The 27,532-nt window shown below is 33.9% G+C and overlaps 2 protein-coding genes across 2 annotated transcripts; one reads left to right on the forward strand and one right to left on the reverse strand.

Moving 5' to 3' along the window:
- Nucleotides 1-299: 299 nt before the first annotated feature.
- Nucleotides 300-26,784, reverse strand: LOC113494515 (histone-lysine N-methyltransferase setd3). The gene is made up of 9 exons (XM_026872895.1): nucleotides 26,310-26,784; nucleotides 25,910-26,131; nucleotides 25,620-25,708; nucleotides 25,350-25,489; nucleotides 7,113-7,221; nucleotides 4,444-4,571; nucleotides 3,156-3,355; nucleotides 1,191-1,374; nucleotides 300-913 (listed from the first exon to the last, which is right to left on the reverse strand). Exons 1-9 carry the CDS (start codon nucleotides 26,611-26,613, stop codon nucleotides 805-807), a joined length of 1,485 nt encoding a protein of 494 aa, XP_026728696.1. The 5' UTR covers nucleotides 26,614-26,784; the 3' UTR covers nucleotides 300-804.
- Nucleotides 10,843-25,328, forward strand: LOC113494513. The gene is made up of 5 exons (XM_026872894.1): nucleotides 10,843-12,544; nucleotides 20,640-21,404; nucleotides 22,295-23,513; nucleotides 23,648-24,211; nucleotides 24,290-25,328. Exons 1-5 carry the CDS (start codon nucleotides 12,392-12,394, stop codon nucleotides 24,805-24,807), a joined length of 3,219 nt encoding a protein of 1,072 aa, XP_026728695.1. The 5' UTR covers nucleotides 10,843-12,391; the 3' UTR covers nucleotides 24,808-25,328.
- Nucleotides 26,785-27,532: the final 748 nt, after the last annotated feature.

A 27,532-nucleotide genomic window follows, 5' to 3' on the forward strand; every position in this document is an offset into this window, starting at 1 on the left:
CTTCCAATCTAACCGAACGCAGCTGTGTGCCAGTGTTTTACAAGGAGTGAATGCCTATCTGACCTCCTCAACCCTATTTACCTGGGCAACACGATAACCCTCAGTTAGCTTTTGTCTACCCGTAACTACTGTCAAAGATACACGAATTGCAGCCCACAATTAAACGAGCTTTTCGAAGCGTTAGAACTCGTTTTGACATCAATGGTCACCAATCTACGGATCGTCCGCGTCAAACGTAAATTAACCTATGCTCGATCAACTTGTGCAGTTGTACCTTAGCCTCAAATGAAACAAAATCATACCATAAAGCACTAAAGTATATTAAATAATAATTGCACACAAAACGTAAGTACATTACAACTAAAAAACAATAATAATAAACACACAAAAATATAACAAAAAATCCCAGTGATTGAAATTCGTTGCATCGTAATAATATTTAAGTAAATCGGGTAAAATAAATTGTTATGATGTAAATACTGTCATGATTTGTTTGTATTTGATCACTTATTCTTATTTGTTACTTGGACGAAAATATCTGTAGACTGAGGTCATAGTATAAAAGGTAAGATATCTTTTTCTTTTGAAAAAAATTAATAATGTGAAGTCTGTTCTTATCTCAAATTAGGAACTTTGAAGGGTCGAAATATCATGTTTTTTTATGCGGACTCCTTTGGGTATACAATTGATGAAATTTTTTCCGTTAACAAATGCAGGAAATGCAAAAATGCTTTAGAAAAATTCGTTTTCTTTATATACATACACGGTCCAAGTCTACAGATATTTTCATAGATTTGACGTGATTTATTTAGGTTTATCCGCGGCGGGTAGTTTACTTAAAGTTTCCTCTAGATACTTCATGGCACCCTCTAGTATTTGTACTTCGCATTGTTTGAGTAGCTTTATATTTTTCCTGAAAAGAAAATTTCATTTCATGACAACATGTATTTAACTCGTGAACCTATCGCACATTTTAACACGTAAAAGGTAAAACTAATAACGCGCTTTTCCCCTTACATATAATTGATTCTGAATCCCTAAAAAATCACAAGCAGCCGCCCCCCCAAGCTTAACGCAGCAACTTTTTTTGTTACAACCCCAAATTCAAAACTAAGTCCTCTAATACGACTATTGGACCATATATTATCATAACTTCAAACAGCTATCAAGTATCAAGCCATCACATTAACCTGTGAAGTGTTTCCTCTACTCCCTCTTCGCTCCTCCTGTAGGACGTGGCGAGCAGCTTGCAGCGCGTCAGCAGGTAGGTGTAGGCGCGCCGGTCGATGTCGACGCCTACCGCCGCGGCACTCGACGCCTCGGAGGACACCAGGTCAGACGGCAAGCCTTGCTCTGACCATTTCGTTAGTTCCTCTGAAAACATTTTCTTTAATTAGACTATTAGGACTTTAATTAGTAAAATATGCTAAAGGTTTTATTGTCCTTTGTAAACAACTACTGATTTTACGTCTTTAATTTAGAGAAAATCATAATTGACCTGCAAGTCCTTTGTGAAAAATGAAACTTATAGAGTAATGTGTATTAGTAAATTTAGTAACATAACTAATTTGATAGCAGAAAATTTTCTTCTTCGTAATCTTTTTCATAATTTAACCCTTTGACGTCGACAGTAACGCATCTTGCTCAATTATTTTTCTACGACTTCTAATCTTTAAACATCTGTAGAATTGCAAAAAATGATTCTACTACTACTAACATTACATTTTTGCTTATATTTTTAGAATTATAAATACCTTGCTATTCACTTTCATATCCAAGTTGACACAATCAGTTACTGACATAGTTTCTAAAGGAGCGAGAACTTTTTAAGATACCCATCAGCATTGTGCTCATATCAAACAAGCTTAACTTTGCATGAGCAAACAGAAAAAGTGTTTTCTCAAGTCATTTATTTCAAAAAAAGGCATTCAAATCACGGAGTTCATCGTTATCTAAATTTCGTCGTGTGCAGTAAACAGCACTAATGAGGAGATGAAATATACGAGTAAAAATGAAAAATTAAATAAGAATAACGTCCCTTTTTGCCCATCAGTACTCAAGCGACTATTACCCGGTTCTTCGGGTTCTGGACTCAAAGGGTAAAACGGAATCCGCGGGAGTCGAGGCTGTATGTCATGGACCATGATAGGTGGGATAGCAGTTGATGTATTACTGTTGCTCATATAACAAATAATACTAAAAATATAGATCGAGGTTAAGTTATGTTTGTACAGCCATCAATTTGTTTGTGGATGATAAAAAGAGTTGGGAGTGGGTCCACAAATTTATTTGTCGCCCAGCAGATTTGTTTGTCTTTAGCCTGCCTGTACGAAACCCTAAGTGTCAGAACTTAGACTCGCTCTTAATCAGGTTTTGTTAAAAGCAAATAATTCGTAGAGAAACTGTTCGATTTCTGTTATATTTCTTTACCACATTTATCGAAATAATGTTAGTAAAAGTTTTAACAGTACCGGTGAAATTCTGAAATTTATGTTTCGAAATCAACTTTCGTTCAGCTGATTAATGAGTTATTGTACTTAACGTAACAAACACTAAGTGCTTAACGAAATCATACCAAAAGAAAAACGTTAATTTATGAATGAAATTATTTTTCATATCCAGACTGCAATAATAGCTTGTTTTTTTTCGTCTATCATATTTCAGGCATCGTCATTACAACTGCACAGCTGGAATAAGTCAATCATATTCCTGTACGATTTGACACATATCTCTAAATTTAACGTTCTACACTCAAACTGCATATATATGTATATACTAGCTGTTGCCCGCTACTTCGTCCGCGTGATTAGAGATATAAGATACCCGCCCTGTTTTTTTCCACATTTCCCATTGTATCTTCGCTCCCATTAGTCGCAGCGTGATGGTAATTAGCCTGAAACCTTCCTCGATGAATGGTCTATTCAACACAAAAAGATTTTTTTCAATTCGAACCAGCAGTTCCTGAGATTAGCGCGTTCAAACAAACAAACTCTTCAGCTTTATATAGAAGTATAGATATTTATTATCAAAAAAAGACTCTCACTTTAAGGAATTTAATCGTTGTTATTCTAGTCGCATGCATACAGGTGGTACGCCTTTAATACTTAATATAGGTAGATTAGGTAGTTTTACTACTATTTATAAAATAAACCCACCTTGATTCATATTGAATATCCTTATAAACGCCAGTAGTTCGGCACTAATCGGCAAGTCTCCTTGGTAGAGGCTGTAATGGGTGACGCCGGCCAGCCCCAACTTCGTCAGTAGAGATAGTTTGGTCTCACGCAGCGGGTCGCTGGAACTCACGCCCAAGGATAGGGAGAGACTGTCGTGCTTGTTCTGGGGGTAAACGAACCTGAAATTCAGTTTATAGCTCTTATTGGTCGGGAATAAGGTGTGTTATTTTCGAAATTTTTCGATTTATACTTTTAATTTAATATACCTATATATTATTATAAAATTAAAATAATGCGAGACTTTGTCGTGCATTAAACGAATAACTTAAGAACCAATAAAAAAACTATTGTAAAGTGAATTATTTTATGAATGAGTCTATTAGAACTATCCAATCAATCAAATTGATCAATGACAAGTTCCAGAAACTGTGTCAAAATATCACTGAATTACAAACATTTGTAATATCAAATATCATTGAGGTGTTATAGTGTTAGCCGACCCGATGCGTATGATATAACCAATAACACTCCGCAACCAATTGCGTAAGATGTTATGAATCAGGAACATCAGATGCTACGAGTATTGCATGCAGATTCGTTTCTAAATAGCGCAAACGCATGTATTCACATTACCTTCGTGATTACGTTTCATATGTAATGAGTATTTTGCCAGTTTCTGTATTTGAGACATTTAAGTGATTGTGTAATATATGTTTGTGATCAATGGATGGATTCTGTAACGTACCGAATGGCTGCAAATAGTGTTTCTTGCGAGAAGACGTCAGATAGAAAGGTATGGAAGGAGAAGACATGTTGCGCCGAAACCCAAGTATAATAAGTGGGATAAGGGCAAGGGAATGATGAAGTGATTCTGTTGGTTGTATTATTAAATGGTAGAAAATAATACCAACCCAAGAGTTAGCAGAACAAATATAAAATCAACAACGCCAGTAAAATAGGTAAAGGTCAAAATTTGACCTGAAAATAAGAAACGAAAAAATCTTGTCGATTTTAGGCTTTGACAATAAGGACCAGATTTCTTTGCTTTTAAATTGTTATTAAATATGAAAAAATCCGAACAATCCATAAATAGGATTAGTAACCATTTTTTGTTCAGAAAGTTTTAATAATGGTGTCTATTTTAAGATGCGCTTATATTTTTTGTTTAATCAAAAGTTAATAGCCTGTTAGTGAATAACTTTTTAGTAATAATAAAATAATATTTAATTAATATTAACACAACACACATAAACGTTTACCAATTTACCCATTATGCAGGAAGAGGTCGGCGTTGGGACGAGCGCCGTAGAATATGAAGATCTGTTCGTTGGGCTTGAAGTCACGGAGAGCGAAGCACTCTCCGCGGTCCAACTCCTTGTTGAAGTCCGTTGTGATCTAGAAATGTGACTTGCTATCAGGGACCGGCCGGATACTCATTGAAAGGGTTTTTGAAGGGGTTTTTTTAAGCGCTTCAAGAAAAAACCCTATGACATATGTTACACCTTCGAACGGATTACTGGAACCCTGTTCTGAACAGGTTACCCTTTACTACCCTGTAACACTGTAACAGGGTAACCCACTCCAACCTAAGACAATGCAATATGCACTCTTTATCATAGACATTAGTTTGAAAATAGTATAACCACGAGCGCACGTGACATCTTACCGCCCAGCGGCGCCATTGTTGCATTTACCGAGCGACTTGTAAACATGGAATAAAAATCATTGTAGATATGATCTTACAGTTTAATTTTGCTTGTCGCACTTTTCAAACGTTGTGATATATATTTTTCGTGTCTATACTTGTAGACCAGGGTCGATAATTTTTAAAACCAAATTAAAAAATAGTAGGATGAAACCCATTAGAAAAGGAGGGGAATATTATAAAAATGAAAGGAAAAATAATTTACGGGTGATCTGAGGTCGGGAAGGGGGTGGGAGTGACGTTTGAAGAGTAAAAAACGGTTTTTATCAATTTCCTGCAAAATTAAAATTCGTATCGAAAAAAGTCAAATGGCAAAGTTCTAAAAGAAAAAGATCTAAAACTTTTGTGTTTACATTTTTTTCACATAACCTCAAAATTTATTTGAAAAATCTAAAAAACCAAGATTGTGGTTTTTTATTTTTATCTTTTACAAAAATTTATTTTTGTAACGAAATTTGGTGAAAACTTACTTTTTTGTGTCCCAAATACGCTGTAATTTATTTGATTAAAAATATTTATTTTTTCACCTTATTTTGAATTAATATAAAAAAACACTCTAATTTTCAAATCGAAAATTCACCCGTCAAATCTTCTCAGAAAATGCAAAAAATGAAAAAAAACTTGTATTCGATTTTTTTTTAAATTATTATAAATAATTTCATCTAAAAAATTTGATCTCATTTTGTGTTCAATAGACCAATAATCGAGGAAGGTTTTAGGCTAGGTATATAAAATTACGCTGCAACTAATAGGAGCGAAGACTTAATGGAAAATGTGGCAAATACGGGGAAAAATATTAATCTTCGAGGGCTTTCGTTCAAAAATTCCTAACTTATCTTAACTTATCTTCTAACCACGCGGACGAAGTCGCGGGCAACAGCTAGTTACCTATATGACGTTTCGCGCGTAGGTAGTTTGTCCGAGAGGCGCGACGCGTCGGCGATAGAAGAAAATCAGCTGTAGTCTTAGTAAAGCAATGAGGGGCCGATAGGGTGCAAGTATGCAGCTCAAGTTTAGTGGGTAATTCAGGGTAACACGAATAAAAGCCTTTCGTGAAGGTAACCACTTCAAAGGGTTAAGTTATTGAAGGGGTAACCCCTTCACGTGGTTACCATAATGAAGGTGTTAACCATTTCGCTGGGTTTCGAGGATGTAACTCGAACAAAAGGTAACACTGCGATATGAGTTACCCCGTGTACGGGTTACCCTGTCAAACGGCTTAACTCTAAAGTGGGGTTGTCCGGTCCCTGCTTGCTATGAGTAAATTATAGCGAGTGACCTAAGAGATTGCAGGACGATCTTGAATTCTCCGAGAGAGGTGGTCGAAAAGTTGCAGACAGGTGTAAAAAATTAAGGACTTGCCATACTGTGGAATACTAACGGCACTTAAAAATTAAAGGCTTAAAAGACAGGTTTCATCCCTTGAAGTTACTATTTTACAATATTGTTTAAGTACTATGACAATTATAATAAATGCTACCCCGTACCACAAATGCGGAATCATGTCCACTATAAGTGAACAAGTGGTTTGTTGCAGGTATGTTTTTATTCAGACAAGTTTCACTACAATAACAAACTTTAAAATCAAAATCTGCTATCGGGTTTAAACAGGAAAATAGAGCATTATATTGTTTTTTTTTCATATAAACAGAAATAGGTAAACCAAGTCATTACCCAATAAAATAAATAATTCAAGCAAAAATACAAAAAGTGTTAATTTCATTTTATTTGTATACAGTCTTACACAAGTAGATAGAAAGTCTATAAATTGTGCACTTTCAATTAATTATTTATAGTAAAACGTAGTAATTTTCTTGTCGTGATAATATAATGATAGGTTACCTGACGGCCAGTTATTTGATAAACGAGTAACATATGTGTAAGATATGCTTGACTAGTGATTATTATGTTGTAAGCTTTTATATGATTAAGTACTGTATAATAAGATATGAGTCGACAAAATAATGTAAAGGTGATAAGGTTAAGTAAGTAATGCGTGGAGCATGGCCAAAGTGTGTCACATTTCATTAGAGGCTCTTTCGTCAGTAGTCATGACACCAGATAAAAAAAAAAAACAGAAATTAACGGATTATTTTCAAATGGCTTTTGGACAATTTTGTTTGTATGCAAGACGATTATACCTAAGCATTATCATGAAATATGTTGTTATCTACCATTTAGGAATTAGGTAAACAATCAAAATAATTCAATAACCTAGAACACAAACATACCTTGCCATGTTCATGGTTACACATATCCCAGAGTGGGATGAAGGCTGTGACGTCAGCATCAGCCAGCTGAATATTGTTTTGCCTCGTCATCACCGTGGACACTGCCCATCTGTAAAGAAGTAATAATTCATAGAGATATGTTACGAATCGCTTTATTTCCTTGGGCACAGTTAAGCCGCTTCACAATATTATAATTATAACGTAGCATATTTTTATTTCAATGCTTTATTAACATGATTTTGGATCTGCCTGAGCAAGACTTTTTAAAAATCTTAATACGACTCTCCTCACCAATTTAAGTTTAACAAAAAAGACATTAACCAAACAATTTATAACACACAAAAGACATCGCAAAAGACATATACAGTACCGTGTAACATTACATAAGTCTGAGAACAAGGAACAAACAGCTGGTTCAATGTACCAGTAAATTTTCATTAGGATTCGTTTCGACCAGTATAAGTAAGTCCATGTTTTAGACAAGCGTCTGAGGAAAAAGTGAGGAATTCCTGAGTAATTGAGGTATAGCTCTTTAGCTGGATAGTAAGATATTATTTGCGATAGCATTGGTACAGATCACGCAACATTGTTGGCGTTGCTCAGTGACACGCATTTCACCACTCTACTTAGATGTTCATTCTTTATATTATAGATATATGTAGGTACACAGATAATTAATAAATATTTACGTGACAATTTTAATTTTGGAGAGTTTAGCTTAGATGTTCCAATGTAGAGAAAACTGATTAATGAAATTAGTCTAGAAGTTGCCTGCTAAAATTGTCACGACGTCAATAGAAAATTGTACTTCATCATTCAATATTATTTGTATTGACCTAAATTGTTTTTCCTTATGGTGTACAATAAAGAGTATTCTATCTATCTATCTATCTATTACCGATCAACGCCAATTGCAAACGCAAAAAACGAAGCTAAAGAAAACGAAATTAATTTTCCATAGCGTTTCCCTACAGCAAGTTCTTATTAACATATACGTAACAATTATTTGCATATGCAAGTGCCGGCGTAACTTCAAACAATAGGGCGATTGAAACTCTTACTTTTGTGCAATTACAATTTTCACTCTCTTAACACCTGTTTATGTATTGTGTCTGGGTACTCTATGAGAAATACTTTCGGGTTATCTAATACCTCTTAGTCTTGGGGCTGTCTTATTTTCTCATCGTAATAATTTTATTATGGGTTTATTAACGGACGGATAGACGCTCGTTACTTTCACAACACAACATTGTTAGAAGTGGTTGTATTTACAAATACCGGCAAATTGCTCGCTCGCTCAATTATGTGGAAGTCGTAGATAAAACATCCACTTATTTAGGGAACGTGAGGTTCAGTTACCATCGTTAAGCCCTTGACTTGTTGACTTTTATATATAAATCTCTTTTGAAATTACACAAAAAAAATGTTTCTATTAATTAATTGCACTGTAAAAAACAAAGGGATCCGTCGTAAAATATTGCATTAAATAACGTCCGTATTAAATAACAAAAATACCGACGGATGACAAAATCCTAGTAAATTCCTATTTAGATAAACTTTATAATGGGTAAAGATATTACCTTAATGATTTGCGGCTATCTAATAGTAGGAAAATATAGAATGAAAGTGTCATCATTCACCCGATCTAAGTATGAATTTAATTCGTTGCGTAACAGAAATGTCTGTAGAAATCAAACAGCGAGATAAATGAGAGCGAGCAAATTGCCAAGTAATCGGTTACTCACTTGGCTCAGACTCCCTGGAAATTATAGGTGTTTAGCAGAAAGAGTAGAATTATAATCGAATTATGTACCACGTTAGATATGTATTAGATAGCACTCCGAGAACTCTCGATAACGCAATTGCTAGATGACTTAAATGTTCACAGTAGATTTATATCTGTTGCCACTATAACAACTAGTACTCAAAATGAAGATCGCGATTAAGTTCAAAATAAGGATTATGTTCATAAGGGTCATAATTTTTTTGGTTGACAAATTTTTAATCTCTCCCCTTTACATTTTTTAGTCGGTTAGTTATTTTTACGGAACCGTTGAATAGAATTAGTTGTAGTTTAGTAGCGATATCAAAGTCCTAAGCTTAAATATGTCAATCAGATTTGTTTTTAGATTTGATTCAAAGTTATGGAACATGTTTATTTTAATCTGGCATTCATAACTTAGCCATTGCAGCTAAAATTACACTAATGTTATTACTAAATAACAATGAAAATCAATGACTTTATGTTTCGAAGTAATCGCAAGATTCGTAAATATGACAAAAATGGTTTCTTATTGCTTAATCAAATGACATACATTGCTTATTACATGTCACCCCCGATGTTATTTTTACGTGAGTGAGCGCTTTATATTTATTCATTTCGAAAGTTTAATTTATTACCTAAGCATATAAACATGCCGTAAACAGTCTTCGCGGATTAATATGAACCATTGCAAATGGTAATAAAAGTTTGTATTTATGGTATAAGCATCGTAAATACGACTTCTCTTCTTTAATTAGTTGATCGTAATGCAGACAATGTTGATGAAGGTATGTGACAAAGCAAAGTTGCGATGATCCGTATAGATTGGTCTAGTTGTTTGATATAACGAGGTTCTTGCGCTGTCACAGCGATCTCACTAAATCAACGAACTTATACGAGACGAAAGTAAGAGCGACGCGTGAGAAATCATATGTTGGTAACAATGTCCCATACAGAGATGAGATTATATGTATTACTTTGTGCTATCTATGAAAGTATGGGATTTGGTGTTAATATAATGAGTCAAAAGTGTTTTAATCTCATCCATGTCGTAACTGTAGTAATAAGGAAAGAAAGTATTATGTAAAATTATCTCGAAAATAATCTTGAAGAGCGAAACTCTACAAAAGTATCAGAACATATTCATTTCTACTGAATTCTAAAGAACTGTACGTTTATATCTGTCGGTAGCATTAAAATACTGCAAATATTGATTTGCACAAATTGCACAATGAAAGTTAAATGAATGAAATCTGCAATAAAACAACGTAATAACTTAATAGCATACTTATTTCTCGAAATAGAATCTACATTGCTTGTGGTATATGAATTAAATGATGAAACAGACAATATTGACACCGCTTTTCAATCAAGGGAAAAGCGTGACGCTACCCAGGTGGACGATTATGTGGTAAACGTTCTTATACAGGTGTAAATGCCTGCATCAGTTCATCACGACATGACGTAAACGGTGTCATTTCTCTATTTGCAATTACACAATCCAAAGATTAGCAGATTATTGCTAGAAATACCGAGAGAACAACAAGCCTGTAAGTGGGCGTGAATATTTTATTTCTCATTTGTCACGATGTCGCCTAGTTTATGCGGAACTTGTAAGTTGGTACTGTCTATCGTTGAAGGAAACAACGTTAAAACAGAAAAACTGTTTTCATACGACACGGAAGTCGAACGGCTGATTTAACGCTCGCGGTAATCGCTTCAAACTACCGTTGGGCATTTTCTAAAATAAATTTGTCTTTAACGTTTAACGCGTACAACAAATTAAAATTTAGACGCAATCAAACGTTACGCATCAATTCTCGTAACTGTTTTAAGGCTTTTTATTATTTATTTAAGTAAACAAACAGTGAATATGATTTATATGTTCTTGTTTTGATATAAGTATATTTTTATAAATGTTTTCAAATCACTTAAGTCGCACAAACTTTAACAAACATCAATTTTATTTCCTATCAAATGATTCCTAGCTCATTAGTACATAAAACTTTTGAAGTTATATAATAACCGCATAAAATTACGACCGGTTAATGCAATTAATTAATTCAAGTTCGCGAGGGAAAATAATGTTTCTTCATTAGGCATGCTGCTTTAAACTTAACGGTGTAATGACTTAACGCCGTTCAAATTCACAGGCTACGTCGTGCGTAATAGGAAAAGTGTGAAAAATAGGGATTGTTTTCATTAAAGATAAATACAAAAAAAAGAGAAAATAGAAGACAATTTTTTATATACATGCATATTATGAGATGCAAGTAATTGATTAACAAACGACGCTAATTCGCGCATGTGATCGTCACGGGCGGTGGCGCATTCCGCCGGGGAGGCGGCGCGGCGCGTGCGCACATTCCGTTTCACATAATACTGATTCGCCATCTCCGCCGCATGGAAATTAAGGGAGCTTAGAATCTATTAGATACTGGTTACTGGTATTTGTATAATACATGTCCAGTTTGTGTTAAGTTTTAGTGTAGGGTCTAACCTTGTTTCACCTATCGGCTGAAGTTTGAAATTCGCCTTAAAAGGCTTTGGGTGAGTAATAGAGAAATAAAAAATCAAGTTTAGTTTACCTATTGAAAAGGAAATAGCCGAATTCAGCTGCTTTTATGATTTTCCAGTCGACACCTTACATCGCCTTAGCGATCAGGGCAAATGCAAAATTTGAACCTGGGTTTATATTAATATTATAATTTAAAAGAAGTCAATCGAGAACCGACCTAACCGTGTAGTCCATTCCTTGTTCTATATCATTGTGTCGAGACCAGCGGATATCAATCTTATGCAATATGCATATGTATGCATATTTGAGAACACCGCTTCATGGTAAAAATAACGGCGACATGCATCAATGGGTTTTATCATTGTTTGAACGAAAATTTCAAACGCGACTGAACAATGTTGAAAAAACACCGAGTAGAGTTGTTATTGAAGTACAAAAGAAAAGTAAAAATTATAGAAGCGCATAGCAGGAGCGCTGAACATTTGCCATTTAACAGAGTTACCACTCGAACGCGCCGAGCCGCCGCGGGCAAACGTGTGCCACCAAACGCCATCAACACTTTCACGTTTACAAATAAAAAAAGCGCGGGAACTTGCGCGAGAGATCTTGCACTTACTCAAATAACAACAACCAGTATTATAATTACTCGAGATTCAAATACCGCAGTATCGGATTGTTTACAAATAGACAATCATGATGTGAAAATAAATAAAAGCAACTATTTATCGAGCCGAGTGTACGAGTTTTAAGAAAATCGACGAGTACCGCACGTGACTTTGCGGACCTTCTTTTTCTACTATTTCTCTTTCCTTATCTTTGATTCCTTCGCCTATTGCTTCCTAAGACTTTTTTTTCGGTTACCGACTGAGTCGCGACAGTTGCGTGAGTTAATACCAACTTTGGAACTTGTTGGCAGTGCAGTGTTAGAATTGTGCATCAATACGTGTGGACGTACTGAGAGAGTGCGTTCGAAACTTGGAATTGTCTCGTTGATATAATATGGGTATAATTTGGAAATCCGCCATGCCTTTATTGACTACGTTGGCTGCTTTGGTGATTATTGTAAATTCTGCGGAGGAGGACATTGAGGCGGAGTACCGGCATGACCTGAGGCCGAGGATGTTGGACACGGGGACGCCCAGCCATGACCAGGTGAGATACTTTGTTTATAATGATAAAAAAAATCGAATAATCATAATTTCTAAAGCGGCTTTCACGAAAAATACTAGATGAGGGAAATTGAATAAGGGCAATCATTAAATTAGCACATTGTCGCCGCTTCATATTGTAAGGATATTTATTTTTAATTGTGGTAAATACCTATTTTATTCATATTTGAGTATTATAAATGGAAAACGATAAGGGATATAGATGATGTTTGGATGTCTGGACTACAGTAAAATAATTATTTTTAATTTGCAAAGAAGACTTAGGTGTATTTAGGTTATCTTATGCTGCGGAAGATGATATAAATTTTCAAATATTAAAAAAAAATTAAGAAAACTAAACATTCACAACTAACACGAAAAGTATAGTTAACAACAAAATCAACTTATTCCTTTAAGCCAATAAGATAAGGTAATTTACGACTTTTAAAAGAAAGTCCCATTTAGATGTAAGAGCCAATAATACAATTTAACAACCATAATTTGTGGTAATGTTATAGAAGTCAGATATAAAATGTTTAACAGCATCACATATGTACATTAGACTACGCAGCGTATATCAGGAACTGATTAGTTTACAAACTGCGCATTCTTTTTGCAGTTGTTTCATAACAATGGCTTTGCAAGCCGTTTCTATTTTTACTATTTTCACTTGATTGTGGAAAATTTGTGTAAAAAAACGTCGTCTAGGAAATTTTACACCAAATAATGGATTTTTGTTTAGGGTTAGTTGAGAATGTTGTAGTTTCAGAGGTTCTGTATGAAGTTTAATTATACCTAAATGTTGCAAACACATATAATAAAATATTATGCATTTCTTAATGTGATCATCATCATTCGGATGTTTAAATTACTTAGTCTCTAATCTGAGAGCATTTCAAAATATCTGTTTGTATTATATGTTAGCTAATCTTCTAATGTTTCGGCAAAATCAATTGATACTAGCCAGCTTAAACATATAAGATAGCAATCATCATCTCAAAGAGAATATACGTAAATGTGGACACATTTCATTGTTACAATTATCAAAACCGAATTTGTATTTATCCTGTATGTCTCAATGGCTTCATACACCATAACAGAAACAAGGGAATAAGCGAAATGCGAGCTTAGATCTACAGAATACAAGTCTAGAAACTGGTCTAGAAATCTGGGGGAGGTACTCCGGTAAGTGGAGCGTGTTCCATTGCCAACACATTAATTAGACAATTGACGTGTGCGGTGTAACTTACATTCAGGTAAAGGTGTAAACCTTAAACGCGGACATCGTTTCATAGCGTGATGTAAGGAAGTAAGAACTTATACATTGAAACTGGGATAAAGTCGCTCATGATGGGTAACATTTGACGTCTCCTGTAAGAGCTTCTCAAATTCATGCAATAAATAAAATGAAGATAAGATGAAAAAATGGAATGTTTGATAGCTGTAGGAATTTGTTTTTATTCTTGCAAAACCCTAATAATAATGGTTGTTTTGAGGTTAGTTACCAAACATTTTTATTTTATTGATCTGTATTATTTGCTATGAATATGTATGAATGTCCTAAAATGGAATAACACCTATTTTTTTTAAAAAAAGGCAATTTGCCCTATAAACCTTATTAATAATGGAAAAATCATTAAATATCTAGTCTAATAAGAAGCCATGTAATCATTTTATAAAAGCAGAATTTTTATTCTGCACATTTTGTGCTCTTGTAAATTGGTCCAGTGATTTCGGCACGCACTGGGCCGTGATATTATGCGATCATAAATTTAATTCTGTGTTTTTTCGCGAGCTACGTCATTAACCCCTTAGTTAAAAAGGTGAAGCGACTCGAAGTCAGGCATTGCAATTTTAAAAAGGACGTTTTTTTCGTATCTTAGTTTATTGTACGGTTTGCTACCTAGCTGCTTTTAGGGGATTACTATATTACAAACCAGCAAAAGCGAACGAAACACTGTAGATTTTAATTGGTTGGAGTATGACAGGAGTAAAAGGCCTATAAGTTTTCCAGTCGAAGGAAATCCAAGAGAATATTATAGATATATAAAAAACAAGCCAAGCCACTTGCAATGCAGATGAATTAAGATGGTTAAAGGCGTCTTAGAAGTATAATTGCAACAGGCAATTTAAATTAAATTTAGAATTTGATAAACGTCACTGAATTTCTAGCTAAGACTAATAAGAATCAATTATCGCCCGTCACATAAATATCAAAAGTTTAAAGCGAGTCTTATAAAGCAATTAATTCAATTACCAGACGCCAATGACCAAGTATACTTTTTTTACCTAGATATATATTTTTTGTAGTATATGGTATTCGAATGAAACTAAAACGTAGTAATTAACCTTAATAGTTGAAGCACGAAACAAATTATAAAACCAGAAGCCAGCTGAATGTTATTAGAGGTCATAATTTAATCTTGAACTTTTATGTAGTTATCACCGTAGGTGTTAACTGACCAGAACTACCAGTTAAACAATATGCTCAGAACAGTAAATTTTATTTATTAATAACTTTATTAAAGTTGTTTACTCTCAATAACAATCACTTCTATTACCGTTGGCAGAGATTTCTTAGGGAATAAGGAGCACCCTTGTACATCAGAATTTGTTACGCTGTTTTTTTTTACCTTTTTTGTGTATACATAAAATATAAAATAAAATAAATAAATAAACTTATGCGGACAATTCGTGCTGATGACGCTAATAATTTTATTTTATTATAAATTAATACTAATTAAAGAAAATGTAAAACCCAACAAACAAAATGCATAATAAGCACATACACTTGTGCTTGTGAGTTGTATGTTTGTCAAACACCCCGCGACACAAGGATTAAATTCCTTAGTGAGGGAGTCGTTAAAAAAAATAAACCTACAATGCATTCATAACAGTCAAAGATTCACAGAAGAAAAACCAAAATAAAAATCGAATGTTTCCCAAAAAAAACATGGCAGCAACTTTCTAACTCATTAATCCTTTACGTCACAATTCACATATTAAAAAAAACATATAATATTAAAAATCGTCGATTACGTATAAAATACCAGTATTAGCATAAGCCATATTGCTCAGGCCGCTTCATTTCAAGTTCGCGGACCGGTATCTCGCTTTCAACTTTCCTCCGAACGGTTATAACATCGGTTTTGTAACAGCTTTCTTTATTCAAAGATGAGATAACTAAATTATATTTGAACAGATTTGTTTCGCGATGATTCGCGACTTTTCGCTAAAGAGATGTCTCATTAGCGTCTCGTGAGCTGGATTTGGACGTCCGTTATTTATTTAAAATGACCGGTAATATACAGTAACGAGCTTGCTGATTTGAAAAGTATTTTTAGAAATATATTTCATGTAGGAAGAGCACTATTAAATACAAAATGCCGGATAATCAAGACGAAAGAGTGAAACTGGGTAACCTGTGTGTCCTTTTTGCTTGAGGTTATTACTAATGCCAAAATATAAATAAACATAGTATTATTTTATCTGTGGAACACCTGGCTGTACCCACAGCACAACACATGTCCAAACCGGTTAGAAAACTCACCCACCGTAACTAGATCGATGACGCGCTATTCTGACTTACTCACATGCACCTTGAGTATCTTAGCAACATAACTAGCACCTATTAATTATAATTCATAAAACAAACAGGTTGATCACGACTTTTTTATAGGAATTACTTTAAACAAATTTGTAGTCAAGTCTTTAAGTCTTTGAAACTAAATTTGATTTCGCTTTGAATCTCGAAGCACGTCAGTGTACAAAAATGCCCTCCGAATTAAGAACCTCCTTTTATCAAAAGCTAGTTAGCGGGAGACGTTAAAGCACACGCGCTTTTCTCCAATGTGTGCAATTTTGTTACGAGTTTTCCATCGAGATATCTTAAGAATATCCGGATTTTCCCTTTCTTGAAAATACAAATTACGCAGCGACTAAAGAATTTCAAACAAATTATGTTTAGAAATTCTAATGCTGCATGCATTATTATTTTAGAGATCAGCTGCAATATTACAAACATAACATCCGTCTAACCCTGACAGTGGAACAGAATTTTTTCTTTGAAAAATTTGTAAAACCTGCTGCTACTCTGCACCTTTAAGTAATAGAGACAGCAAGAGACTCATCCGCCACTTAACATTGAGGAACCTTTAATGATTCGGCAATAAATAATGATGAAAAGGTAAACGAACGAGGAAAAACGGGTCATCCATTAACGTAATTGGTTAAAGATCACTGAACTATTAAAAAACAGTTACAAGTTTCGCAACATAGATTGCGTGACGAAAATCAAACAAAACACATATTCGATTTAAAGTAAAGAATACTATGAATCAAGTAGATTTTCTAGAAAAGCTTTTAGTGTAAAATGTAGATGTAATGTAGAGAGGTTTCGTTCGAGGTTGTTAACAAGAGGTTGTGGTTTTCGCTAGTTACCGGAACAGTAAACTTTCTTACACTGATGGCAGGCTTAGCCGTTTTTCTTAAGGTTCTATTCTCGGTAGTTTTAAAGTCTACGTAACTTTCCATAACATGATTTTGTCATTTACGTACAGCGATGTTTCTTTCTTATTAATGATCTCTATATAGCCCAATAAAACTGATGTTGCTAAAAATATTTGTTCCGGCTCAATGTTTGATCGCAAAGTTGTATATTAATTTGTTAAGCACTCAAAACATTACGTAAAACATTCCGCGAAAAGAAATTAAATTTCAAGAAAACCGACTTTAGTATATTTTAATTAAAATTAATAAATATACGATTATTCGTTTATTAGTGCATTTTGTTGTCCGTCTCTTTCAAGACCCTTTTTTGTTGAAGTCCAAATCACGCTTACCCGGTATTTTGTTAAAACATTTCGTTTCACCACTTACGAAAACATAACAAGGGGGAGTGGCACCAAACTGACAACACGATTTCTATTTTAGGTAAACAAGTGTCTAGTTATGAAATATTCATCATTATACAGTTTAACTTGTAAGGATTAGTTAAAAAGTAGACCATTACTCTAATGACATTTTACATAACAACGTTCTAGTGTTTCTTTAAGCAAACCATACATGTCCAGTTACTGTAACGAGTAATTCGTATTCATGAAAATTGCATAACATTATGTACTCACCTACTTTTTAAGCACCACATCTTAATGTGAACAGGCTTAAATTACAGTCTTTTAAGTCAACACATTAGAACTAATTTCCCTAACTCTACTTAAAGCGTTGAAGAGATGACAAGCACTTAACAGTTTAGCATTATTCTCAAGTCGGACTAACGCGGAAGACGTGTATTATGTAAACACGAAACGCAAACAGTTCAAGTCTTCAAGTTAAATATTACGTACATTCTCACTGCAGCGAAAAAATATACGTTTGGTAAACTGTCGTATCAGGTAATCGATAGTCGACACTACGATTAGCTGGTAATCGGACACTTTCTACGCTCGTACCGACTGCACGCAACCTATCAATCAATCAATCTTCTGCAATTAGGAATTTAAGAAATTACAGTTATTTACACATGTTTCATCTGCGTGTATCGTTTCCTGTTTTTTGCATTGTTTGATGTTAGAAACTTAGAATAAGTGGTATTCGTTATACCTCAGAGTGTGGCATTTTGAGCTTCATGAACTCGACAAGTTTGTCACTATGAACATAATAATACGTAAGTTGCTTCTAATGTATTTTAAAAGAATCTGTAGTTTTGTAAAATACATTAAATTTAAAATATACTTATTTTATTTAATGGTTGGATTTGGTAGAACATCGTTTTGTGTTTTGGTTGTGATACGATGTATACAATTTGATATTCCATATATTTTACTATTTTAGAGCTGCTGCATGACGTAATCCCATTGAGAAATATCAGCGAATCGAAGAAACGTTTTGTGAAACATATAAACGTTTATAAACGTTTAAGTTTAATAATAAAGTCTTATGTTTATGATAAGATCAGCGGAAAGATGACACAAAAACGTATGTAAAAGACAAAACACTGCATATTATCTTAAACAGACATTAATTATTAAAAAAATGTTAATGACAACGTAACGTGTGTTTTACGAAATATTCCAGTATTGTTCTTTATTTTCACACGAGACTCATCGAGAATTCGCTGTATTTTTTGCGATTATCAAACAATATCGTATATAGAGCGTAAAAAGTCGCATCGTCTTTTTACGTAATATGTCAAGCCGTAAAAATACTTAAACATTAGCAAACTTCACGCTCTTCTTATGTGATGTCGTACACTTTATAAAGTACGTACTTATCAGATTAATTTCACAGAGTAAGGTAGCTCTGTAATTAGTATTACGAAATCACATTGCATTAAAAATAGTTGGATGTGTAGAGATTATGCTGCTAACTTAATTAGATAGGTTTAATGTGGGTTATTATCATGATTACTCACTTTGTACTTGTTTGTATGATGTAATAAGCGGATTTACAACAAAAAAGCTTAAACTTCCGTTTGTAGCGTCGATTCGCATGTATCATTGGAACAGCAATATCATTAGAAACGGTATAATTAGGGACTATTAATCGAATTAGTCAGTTAGTTTTGAAGTAAAATGCTTGAATCAACTTCAAAATTAGACATTTTGTTGCAATGGTCGCCACGCGAAACTCTCCGAGGATAACATTTCTTAGCGGAAGATTAATTGTTGAAGTATATATATATAGTAACTAGTAGTTGACTTATACCTGGCACTTAAAGAAAAAGAATAATCCATAATTGTATTATCAGTATCATTATTGTTACAGTCTGTGTACAATCGGACCGCACGTTTAGTTTGCAGTCGAATCAACTGCATTCAAACTGCAATTTGCAGTTGAAATGCAGTCCGTCAGTCTAGCTAGAGCCTGATGTAATCGTCTTAAAAATAAAGAAATGAAATGTAAAAACATATATTCAAATGTATCGTGAATCTACGCTCCTTTGGTAAACAATATATGTTACGAATTTTGATTTGAGTAGATAAACAATAACTGATGAAGTAATCTGACAAACTGGCAGAGTTTAGAACTGCATAGCATCATCTAAATCCACTCCAACCAAGTTAAAAAAGTAAAAGAAAGAACATCTTCGTAAAAGACAGTTGAATGAAGATTACTCAGTCATTCACCTACCGGTGACCTTTCACTAGCACTTCATTTTCCAATCGTAGACGCAACCAATGAAACTGGTTGCTAACAATGTTAATTATAAAACAAAAACAAGCGCATTAGTAACGGAATTACAGTGATTGTTAATAGAATATCTACATAAGCATTATGAATAAACAAGAATCATGATATAAAACGGGTGAAGACGACTCGCAATATCGTTCCGTATAAATTCATTTTAATATACTTTTTTAAATTATGTTACCTATTCTCACACTTTCTCTGCGTAATTATGAAAATATATTCTTTATTAAAAATGCAATATGGTCGTGAATGCGACTTGTGGAGATGAAATTGATATGATGATGAGTTGATATTTTATGTGAGTTTGAATGAATCAGTTATCAGCTTGGTTTGAATATTATATGGGGTTGAATTGAGAAATAAATAATAAATAAATTGAAGTTCCCACCGAAAATATGAAATTCAATTTGTTAGCTCACATTTATAAAAAAATGTCTGTGCGAAGCCTTTGTTAAAACTTAAAAAAAATACTTTTTTTTATAATGAACAACTGACCTGTTGGTCTTTTGTTTAGTGATTAGTTAGTTCTGAATCCTGTATATTTAATTAATAACAAAGCATATATATAAACAACGTAAAAGATCCGCCAAATTTTTTTTTGCACATACTTCGTACAAATACTGTTGGGAGTTAAAACTGTTGGGAGTTGTTAACAAATGTAAGAATACGTTATCCTTCTTCATCATTTAGCAACTTTATTACGTTAATTTACTGAGGATAATGGTTACGATATGGAACACTAATAGCATTGGTAATTTAAACAGCATAATTTTTTCCACTTGTAACGGATCACTTAACCGAATGAAATCTATTGTAATTTGTCTGATTAGTATCATTTGAATTTATAATCTCGGTAAGGTACCAATTACTTGCCTTCATACACTTAGAAACACGTTTATATATTTCAGACTTGGAGAGCAATGGAAGCCGACCCTCCTATACAACAACCACGACATACGGAAAATTGGGGTAACGAATCACCAGATGAACTCCCAAAGCGGCGCAGGTCAGGACGGAAACGAAAACGTCGTCCACAAACCCCAGCTGGAGATGATCAGGCGCCACAAGACAGAAACGTATACCTAAATGAACCCCCACGACCCTACTTCGACGTTGATTTCGAAAACACTCGTCAAACTACAGAAATGCCCAAAAGGAGGCAAAAGAAACCTGAAACTAGACCCATCCGATGGACAGACGATGTAGTAGAGTTAGAACGACCACTGAGAAGAAGAGGGCAAAGAAGAAAACGACCCTCTCTAGACACATGGCCAGAATTGAGCGAATTCAGGCATTCTGCAGCGATTGTCCATGACGAGGTAGAAACCAAAACAGACCCGACCGATCAAGTCACGATAGATGAGTTTCTGCAGGAAGACCAACACGATGTGCAGTATAGAGACGAAACCAACTTGATGGATCAACAATTGCCCAACTTAAAACTAGATCTAAATCAACGCGAGAATAACGATGAATTCGCTTTACCTGAAGCTGATGTAGAAGAACCTGTGGGACCTACAGTCAAAAATATAGAAGACAAATCTTTATCGGAGTTTTCATCGGAACTCATGGTTGGTAAACCCAGACCTACTAACCATGGCAGAATAAATGCTCATCGTTATCAAAATCAAAGCAACAAAACTACAATTTTAACGGAGTTCGACAAAGCTCAGGTATGTATGTAGTAAGCCTCGGTTTATGAAAGGCCGAAGGCTGAAGAAAATTTCAGTTAATAGATAGATCTATCTACTAGTGTTTGGTCATGTAATATTTTTTTGACATTGAATTTAGGCAAAGTTTCGGTTCAACAGCCTTTCAAAACCAAGAGATATTTTGATATTATTACACTTTCGAGTTAATGACGAATTATTATTTTATAGGACAAATGTTTATTAAACTATTGCAGTAAACAAGGCATAGGGAACTTGTTATCATTTATTCTACTACACGATAAATATGATATAGACAGTAAATACGTGCCTGTATTAGAGACTTCAGAGCAAGAAAAGGCTAACTATAAAATTAAAGTACATATTGATGAAAAAGTTCTAGAGAAAAATAAGGAAAGATCGAAACGGATAATATCTAAATGTAAAGATAAAATCCATCGATTTAAAAAGTCAACTCTACAAGAGACTCAGCACGATTTGTGGATGGATCCATATCGAGTGGTACAAAAGACGGGCATTTCAGGGAGCTTACCACCAGCTCTTAATAAGCAGTACTGTTGTAACTGTGGAAGCAAATTAACTACTTAGCTTTGAAGGACTCTTTCACGACTGCAACATTACTGCTATAAGAGACTTGGTAAGCCCTCAGAATGCCATTTTTGTAGGTGTTTTAATTGCGCTTATCGCAGTTGTAGTTATTATAACAAAGTGTTGTTAATTTTACTTGTGTTTAACTTACTGATCGATAATTTTGTATTAATGCCTAAGTATAATACGATCGTCATAACAATAACAAACAGAATTGTCTAAACACAATTAACGAGTCTGAAAACTAATACCTACTGTTTATTTTAATTAAAGGCGAATTATATAATGTTTTTGTTTGTTTCTAGGATAACTATTTAATGGATCCATTAACCTTAAAGGATATATTAAAAAGATCGAACGGAACAAGTTTGAGTGAAATTCTCCAGCAACACAATCTGTCACTGACAGATTTGCTTCGTGGAAAACATCATGCAGTTTCAATATTTAAAACTCGTGAGTCTCTAGAACTGCCTAATAGGAATCCTCCTGATCTTCCTGAGCCAGTTAATGACGCAAATGAATTAAAACAAGACTTAACAGGTAAAGACGAGTCCGAAGAGCAAATTTTAGTGAATTCTGAAACAAAATACGCTTCGGAACCCGCCTCAGAACGTCTAGTACAAGAAGTTCAAACTGAAGCTACTATAAAAGTTAATGATGAATTAACAACTGCAAAGAATTTAGATGAAAAAACTCCTAAAATATATAGACGTCGTTACCCAGTAGGATTGCGTAAGAAATTGCGTATGCGACCAATGTTAAACAACACTTACAAGGGTCAGTTGAGTAGGGATATGATATCAATGACTGCTAGAAAATATTCGCAACATAGACGAAACGTAACTAAATCTAAGGAATGGAAAGACGTTGTTCCATCTATGACGCAAAATAAAACAGAAGTCGAAAACAACTGGACTACTGACTATGAAACGACCACAGTTTTTATTCCTGCCGAAGAAGCAACTATTACGATTGACGTTAGCAACAATAATAGTTCATCAGAAGAAAATAAACCAGATGACGATCTTGTCATTAAACTGGATGACATAAGCATGGAAATGACGGAAACTACAATCATTCCTACGAAAGAAACTACCACTGAGATTATAAAAACAGAAAAACCAAGCGTGCTTTCCATTGCTAGACCAACGCAGAATTCTTTGGGTCTAAGACGTCAAGCTTTTAATAACAGACTGAAGCGTAAACGTCTTAAGCATAAAAACGCTACAACGGAGCCTCCACAAGACGATATTATCAAACAGTTGTTTGGTTTAGGTAGTTTAGTTTCTTCTTCTGAATTTATTGCCAGAACCCAAGAACCAAAGACAACAGTAGAAGATAACAACGGAGACTTCACTACATTAGACGATTTTATGACGACGGAAAGTAGTCGGCGAACAGAGAGTGTTCCTGCACAGACCAAGACGTATACAGTTAAAACTACAATATCTTCAACACCAGCGCCGACTACAACGGAAGAAACAGCTAAAATCGAAATTGAAGAAATATTAAATGATACTCAAAGTAAGTAAACATATTCCTTATCCGTATAAAAGACAAGTTCACGTCATTTTGTATAAATGACGTTTGTTTAAAGAATTTATCAGTGAATTAAGAATATGTATCATATTATATTAATGTATTTTTATTTATTTCAGCGAGTGCAAAACTATCAAAGATACTGATGGAACGAAATATGACACTAAGTGAATTAGTGGAACATAGAGAACGTGGATCCAGCCATGTGCATTTGGCTGATATATTCCACAATGCGTCGCGAGAACCTAACCCACCAGAACCGTTCTTATCTAAGTCTCTTTTAGAGCCTATATCGAAAGAGACTTACCCATTGAGGGCTCTTTTAGATGCCAACTCGCATGATCCAAATTCAAGAACAACTACGCTAGATTCGAGTATGATAAGCAACGTAAATATTCCTGTTGTAATGGACTTCCGCAACAATGTCAACGAAAACGCAGAGAATATGGGAATAATGTCATTATTTACTAACTTTACTAAACACATGAATAAAACCATACACAACAACCCAGACGCCGAAGTAAAGGTTACAACAACGCCTGTAGATGTTGTTATTGCTACAAATAATAACGAAACTGAAACAGTGAGGGAGAGTCGAGTATTGAGTGAAAGTCAAGATGATGTCGTCAGCTGGAATGAAATATTTTCTTTAATGGGAAGAAATCATAACAATGATTCAGAAGGTATAAATGAGATTTATGTATATTGAATTGTATAAAATCCATCGCAATGCACAATAATTGTATTTTTTGGCATTTCAGAACTCTCGCCAATAAAACCGTTCAAGAAAATTCGGTTAGACGAAGACATTGATGGCGATGGCTTAATAGTATTGGAAGATCTTCAGCACCTTAAAGATATAGACAGCAACATAGCTTCCGGTTCGGATGAGAAAGTAGAAGTTAATGCTTACGAAAACAAAGAGTCATCGCCACATGGATCAGGTATTCTAGATAAAATACCCAGCCAAACTAGATCTGTGACAGTGGCAACAGCAAGTATCGCAGGTTTAGCTATGATATTATTTTTACTAACGTATGCAGCATTTAAATGGAAACAACAAAGATCAGTGATTAGAAAAAAACGCAGTTTCGGTGACGAACGGATTCCGACACCTGTTTTTGAGAATAGAAAAGGTCACAAGAATAACAGTAGTACACGCAGTATTAGTCCAATGTTGCAAACATCGAATATTTATACATTGAATACATTAGACTCACAAAATGGTAAAGATTCACCAGATTACATGTGGGATACTTTAAGAAAACCATTCCAATAAGAGGCTCTTAAGTTTTAAGTTAGACTGATTGACAGAGGAAATTGGTAAATTTAGATTAATTATGAAATTTTAAGATAGTTAAATGGGTGTTTTCTACAATGATAAAAATGCATGACATTTAAGAGCAGATAGTCTGGAAATGTCTGTCATTTTTTATGAAGCTATTGTGAATATCACCTTGTAATTTAAACTAGTGACCTGATATTGATTAAGATTTTTATAAAATAGATCAATATTAATTTAAAGCACAAACGCATACCTATATTTCTAACAATAGCTAAGTTTGTGAGGTTCATGCTATGTTAGAGAAACTGTTTCATCTTACTCTCTTTACATCTAAGAGTGAACTGTTACACTGATGTATAATAAACATTGGTCTAGACTGCAGTATTACTTTCATTCGGCCTATGATAATTTATTGGTTTTCAGTATTATTCTATAAGTGCAATGTGACATATCAAAGACATTTTTGTGTTTCTTATTTTTATAGTGTTGTCTTTAAAATAAAATAAGAATTGTAATTTTATTTTTATTTATCTTACCTGTAGTTGTCAAAAGTGAATATATCCTGTAGTTTCTTGAGAACTGGTAAATCCATGGTGTGGATTTTGTTATAGAAGTAGGCGTATTGTCTTGCAATACTTCTGTACAGTTTTAGTGCGGACTCAAACACTGGTGATGGCTGTTAACATAAACAAAATATTTGCTTGCTTAATTTTTTTTTCTATGATTTGGCTAATTTGATTTTCATCAAAATTATATAAAGTCAGAAACAAAAGCTAGTTTGAGCCAGTTTGCTTTATTTCTTATACCTTTAGTTCAGCAAGCTCTTCCAAAGTGAAATACAATATTGTAGAATATTTCTCCGGCAGTATATCAATATACGGCTTCCAAAATGATTCTGTGAACATAGAACAATATCAAATGCAATACAATATTGATTAACTTCTTTCTTTATTTATAATAACTTGGTCGTTACATTATTATTTCTACTGGTTCATAACAAGATTTAGTCAAACTTTTGAGGACATAATGCTTTTTTGACAATTCTTACAATATTAGATAAACAGTATGTTTATATGAGTATCACATAAGTTCTTACCTGGATTATTTTTTTCAAGCAACAGGAATAAGGCTAAAGTTATATTTGGCATGTTCTGAAGCAGCGGGTCAACACTAATGAATGTTGCCAGCTCCGATTCCTTAGCACTCTTCTCTGTTAACATTACTTTTGATGGAATTGTCAGAATTAAGGAACCTTCTTTAAAATCTTTTTTTGCCTTCAGACCAAGTTCATAGCCCTCAAATTCAGAAATCTCCACACCTGTAAGGATAGACTTATTGTTGTTACATCCTTACTATAATAAATCTTATTATTATTACTATAAAGATATGAATGTCAGCTTCATAATAATATAGTGTGAGGATGGAAGGTTTAGAATACACCTAATTATTTGTTTTAAAGTGTCACTGATAAGAAAACTATTTGTATAAGACCTTACCATCAAATTGAGCTCCATTCTCACTTAACCACTTGATATATTTGTCTATATTCGCCTGCCTATTGTGCTGGGCACTCTTATGCTGTGGGCATTCTAGATTCGTGATTTCCTTTATCAAAGCATTGATTTCTAACTGATGCTCCCAGCTTTTCAACACATAATTTGAAGCCTGGAATATACTCGTCAATCTCAACACCTTATCCACAAGAATAGTCAGTTCTTTTCTTCTTTGCTGTATAAACTTGTTATTTTCCTTTCCTGAGTTCTTCTTAGAACTTTGCTTTGATTGCGATTTGCGGCCCATCTTGGCTTATACAGAAGTACTTCCAAAGTATTTGTAACTAAAAATGTAAACGTAACTTAATCTAAAACGTGGGAATAATATATAGCTAAAAATAGGTCAACAAATTTTGAAATGTTTTCCTTTCAAAGTGAAAGATGTGACATTAAGTCATTTATACACGTTCACAAAACCATCTCACAATAAATAGGTTGAAACTCGAAGTGGTAAAGGTAGGGTAACAACGCAAAATCTTAAGTACTAGTTAATTAAAAACTTTTTGATTAGCTATTACTTTGTCAAGTTTGTCATGCTAATAATACAAAGAATAACAATTAAAAGCAACCTTGATAATTACAATGTGCATTAATTAGCATTATACCTTTAGTAAAATATTGCATCTAATCATGAATGACACTGTCTTCACTAAATTGTTTTTATAAAATTAGTGAGGTAATTCTTGAAGAAATACATTTCAATTTAGTGAAATAAAGTTTGACCAAAAGTAGGTACATTTTTCTAATGCTGTCCTACTCATAGTTTTACATATATTATAGTTTTTACTTATGAACCTTATTGAAAATGAAAAAAGGAGCTTTTAAGTTATTTCAACATAATAAAACTTTGAATGAACCAAAATGATTTATTATAATAATATTTATTTGATTTATTAAGTATCCAATTTGAAACTTTTTAGACAATGTTTCTGACTATGACCTGTCATTGTGTGTACCGGCCTTTATAAGTGCGTTCCATAGGCGGAAGAACGAAAACCTTATATTTCAAGCATGACGATAGAAACGGTAGAAAATAATATCAAGGAATTTGATTAGAAATTGAGAAGAAATAGATTATTACACACTTTTGTGTTGATTGTCGTGTTTACTTTATACGTTTTATAAAATGGAAAAGCTGGAATAGCTATTTTATTTTCATAAATGTT

This window comes from Trichoplusia ni, chromosome 5, assembly GCF_003590095.1.
Source record: "Trichoplusia ni isolate ovarian cell line Hi5 chromosome 5, tn1, whole genome shotgun sequence".
NCBI lineage: Eukaryota > Metazoa > Arthropoda > Insecta > Lepidoptera > Noctuidae > Trichoplusia > Trichoplusia ni.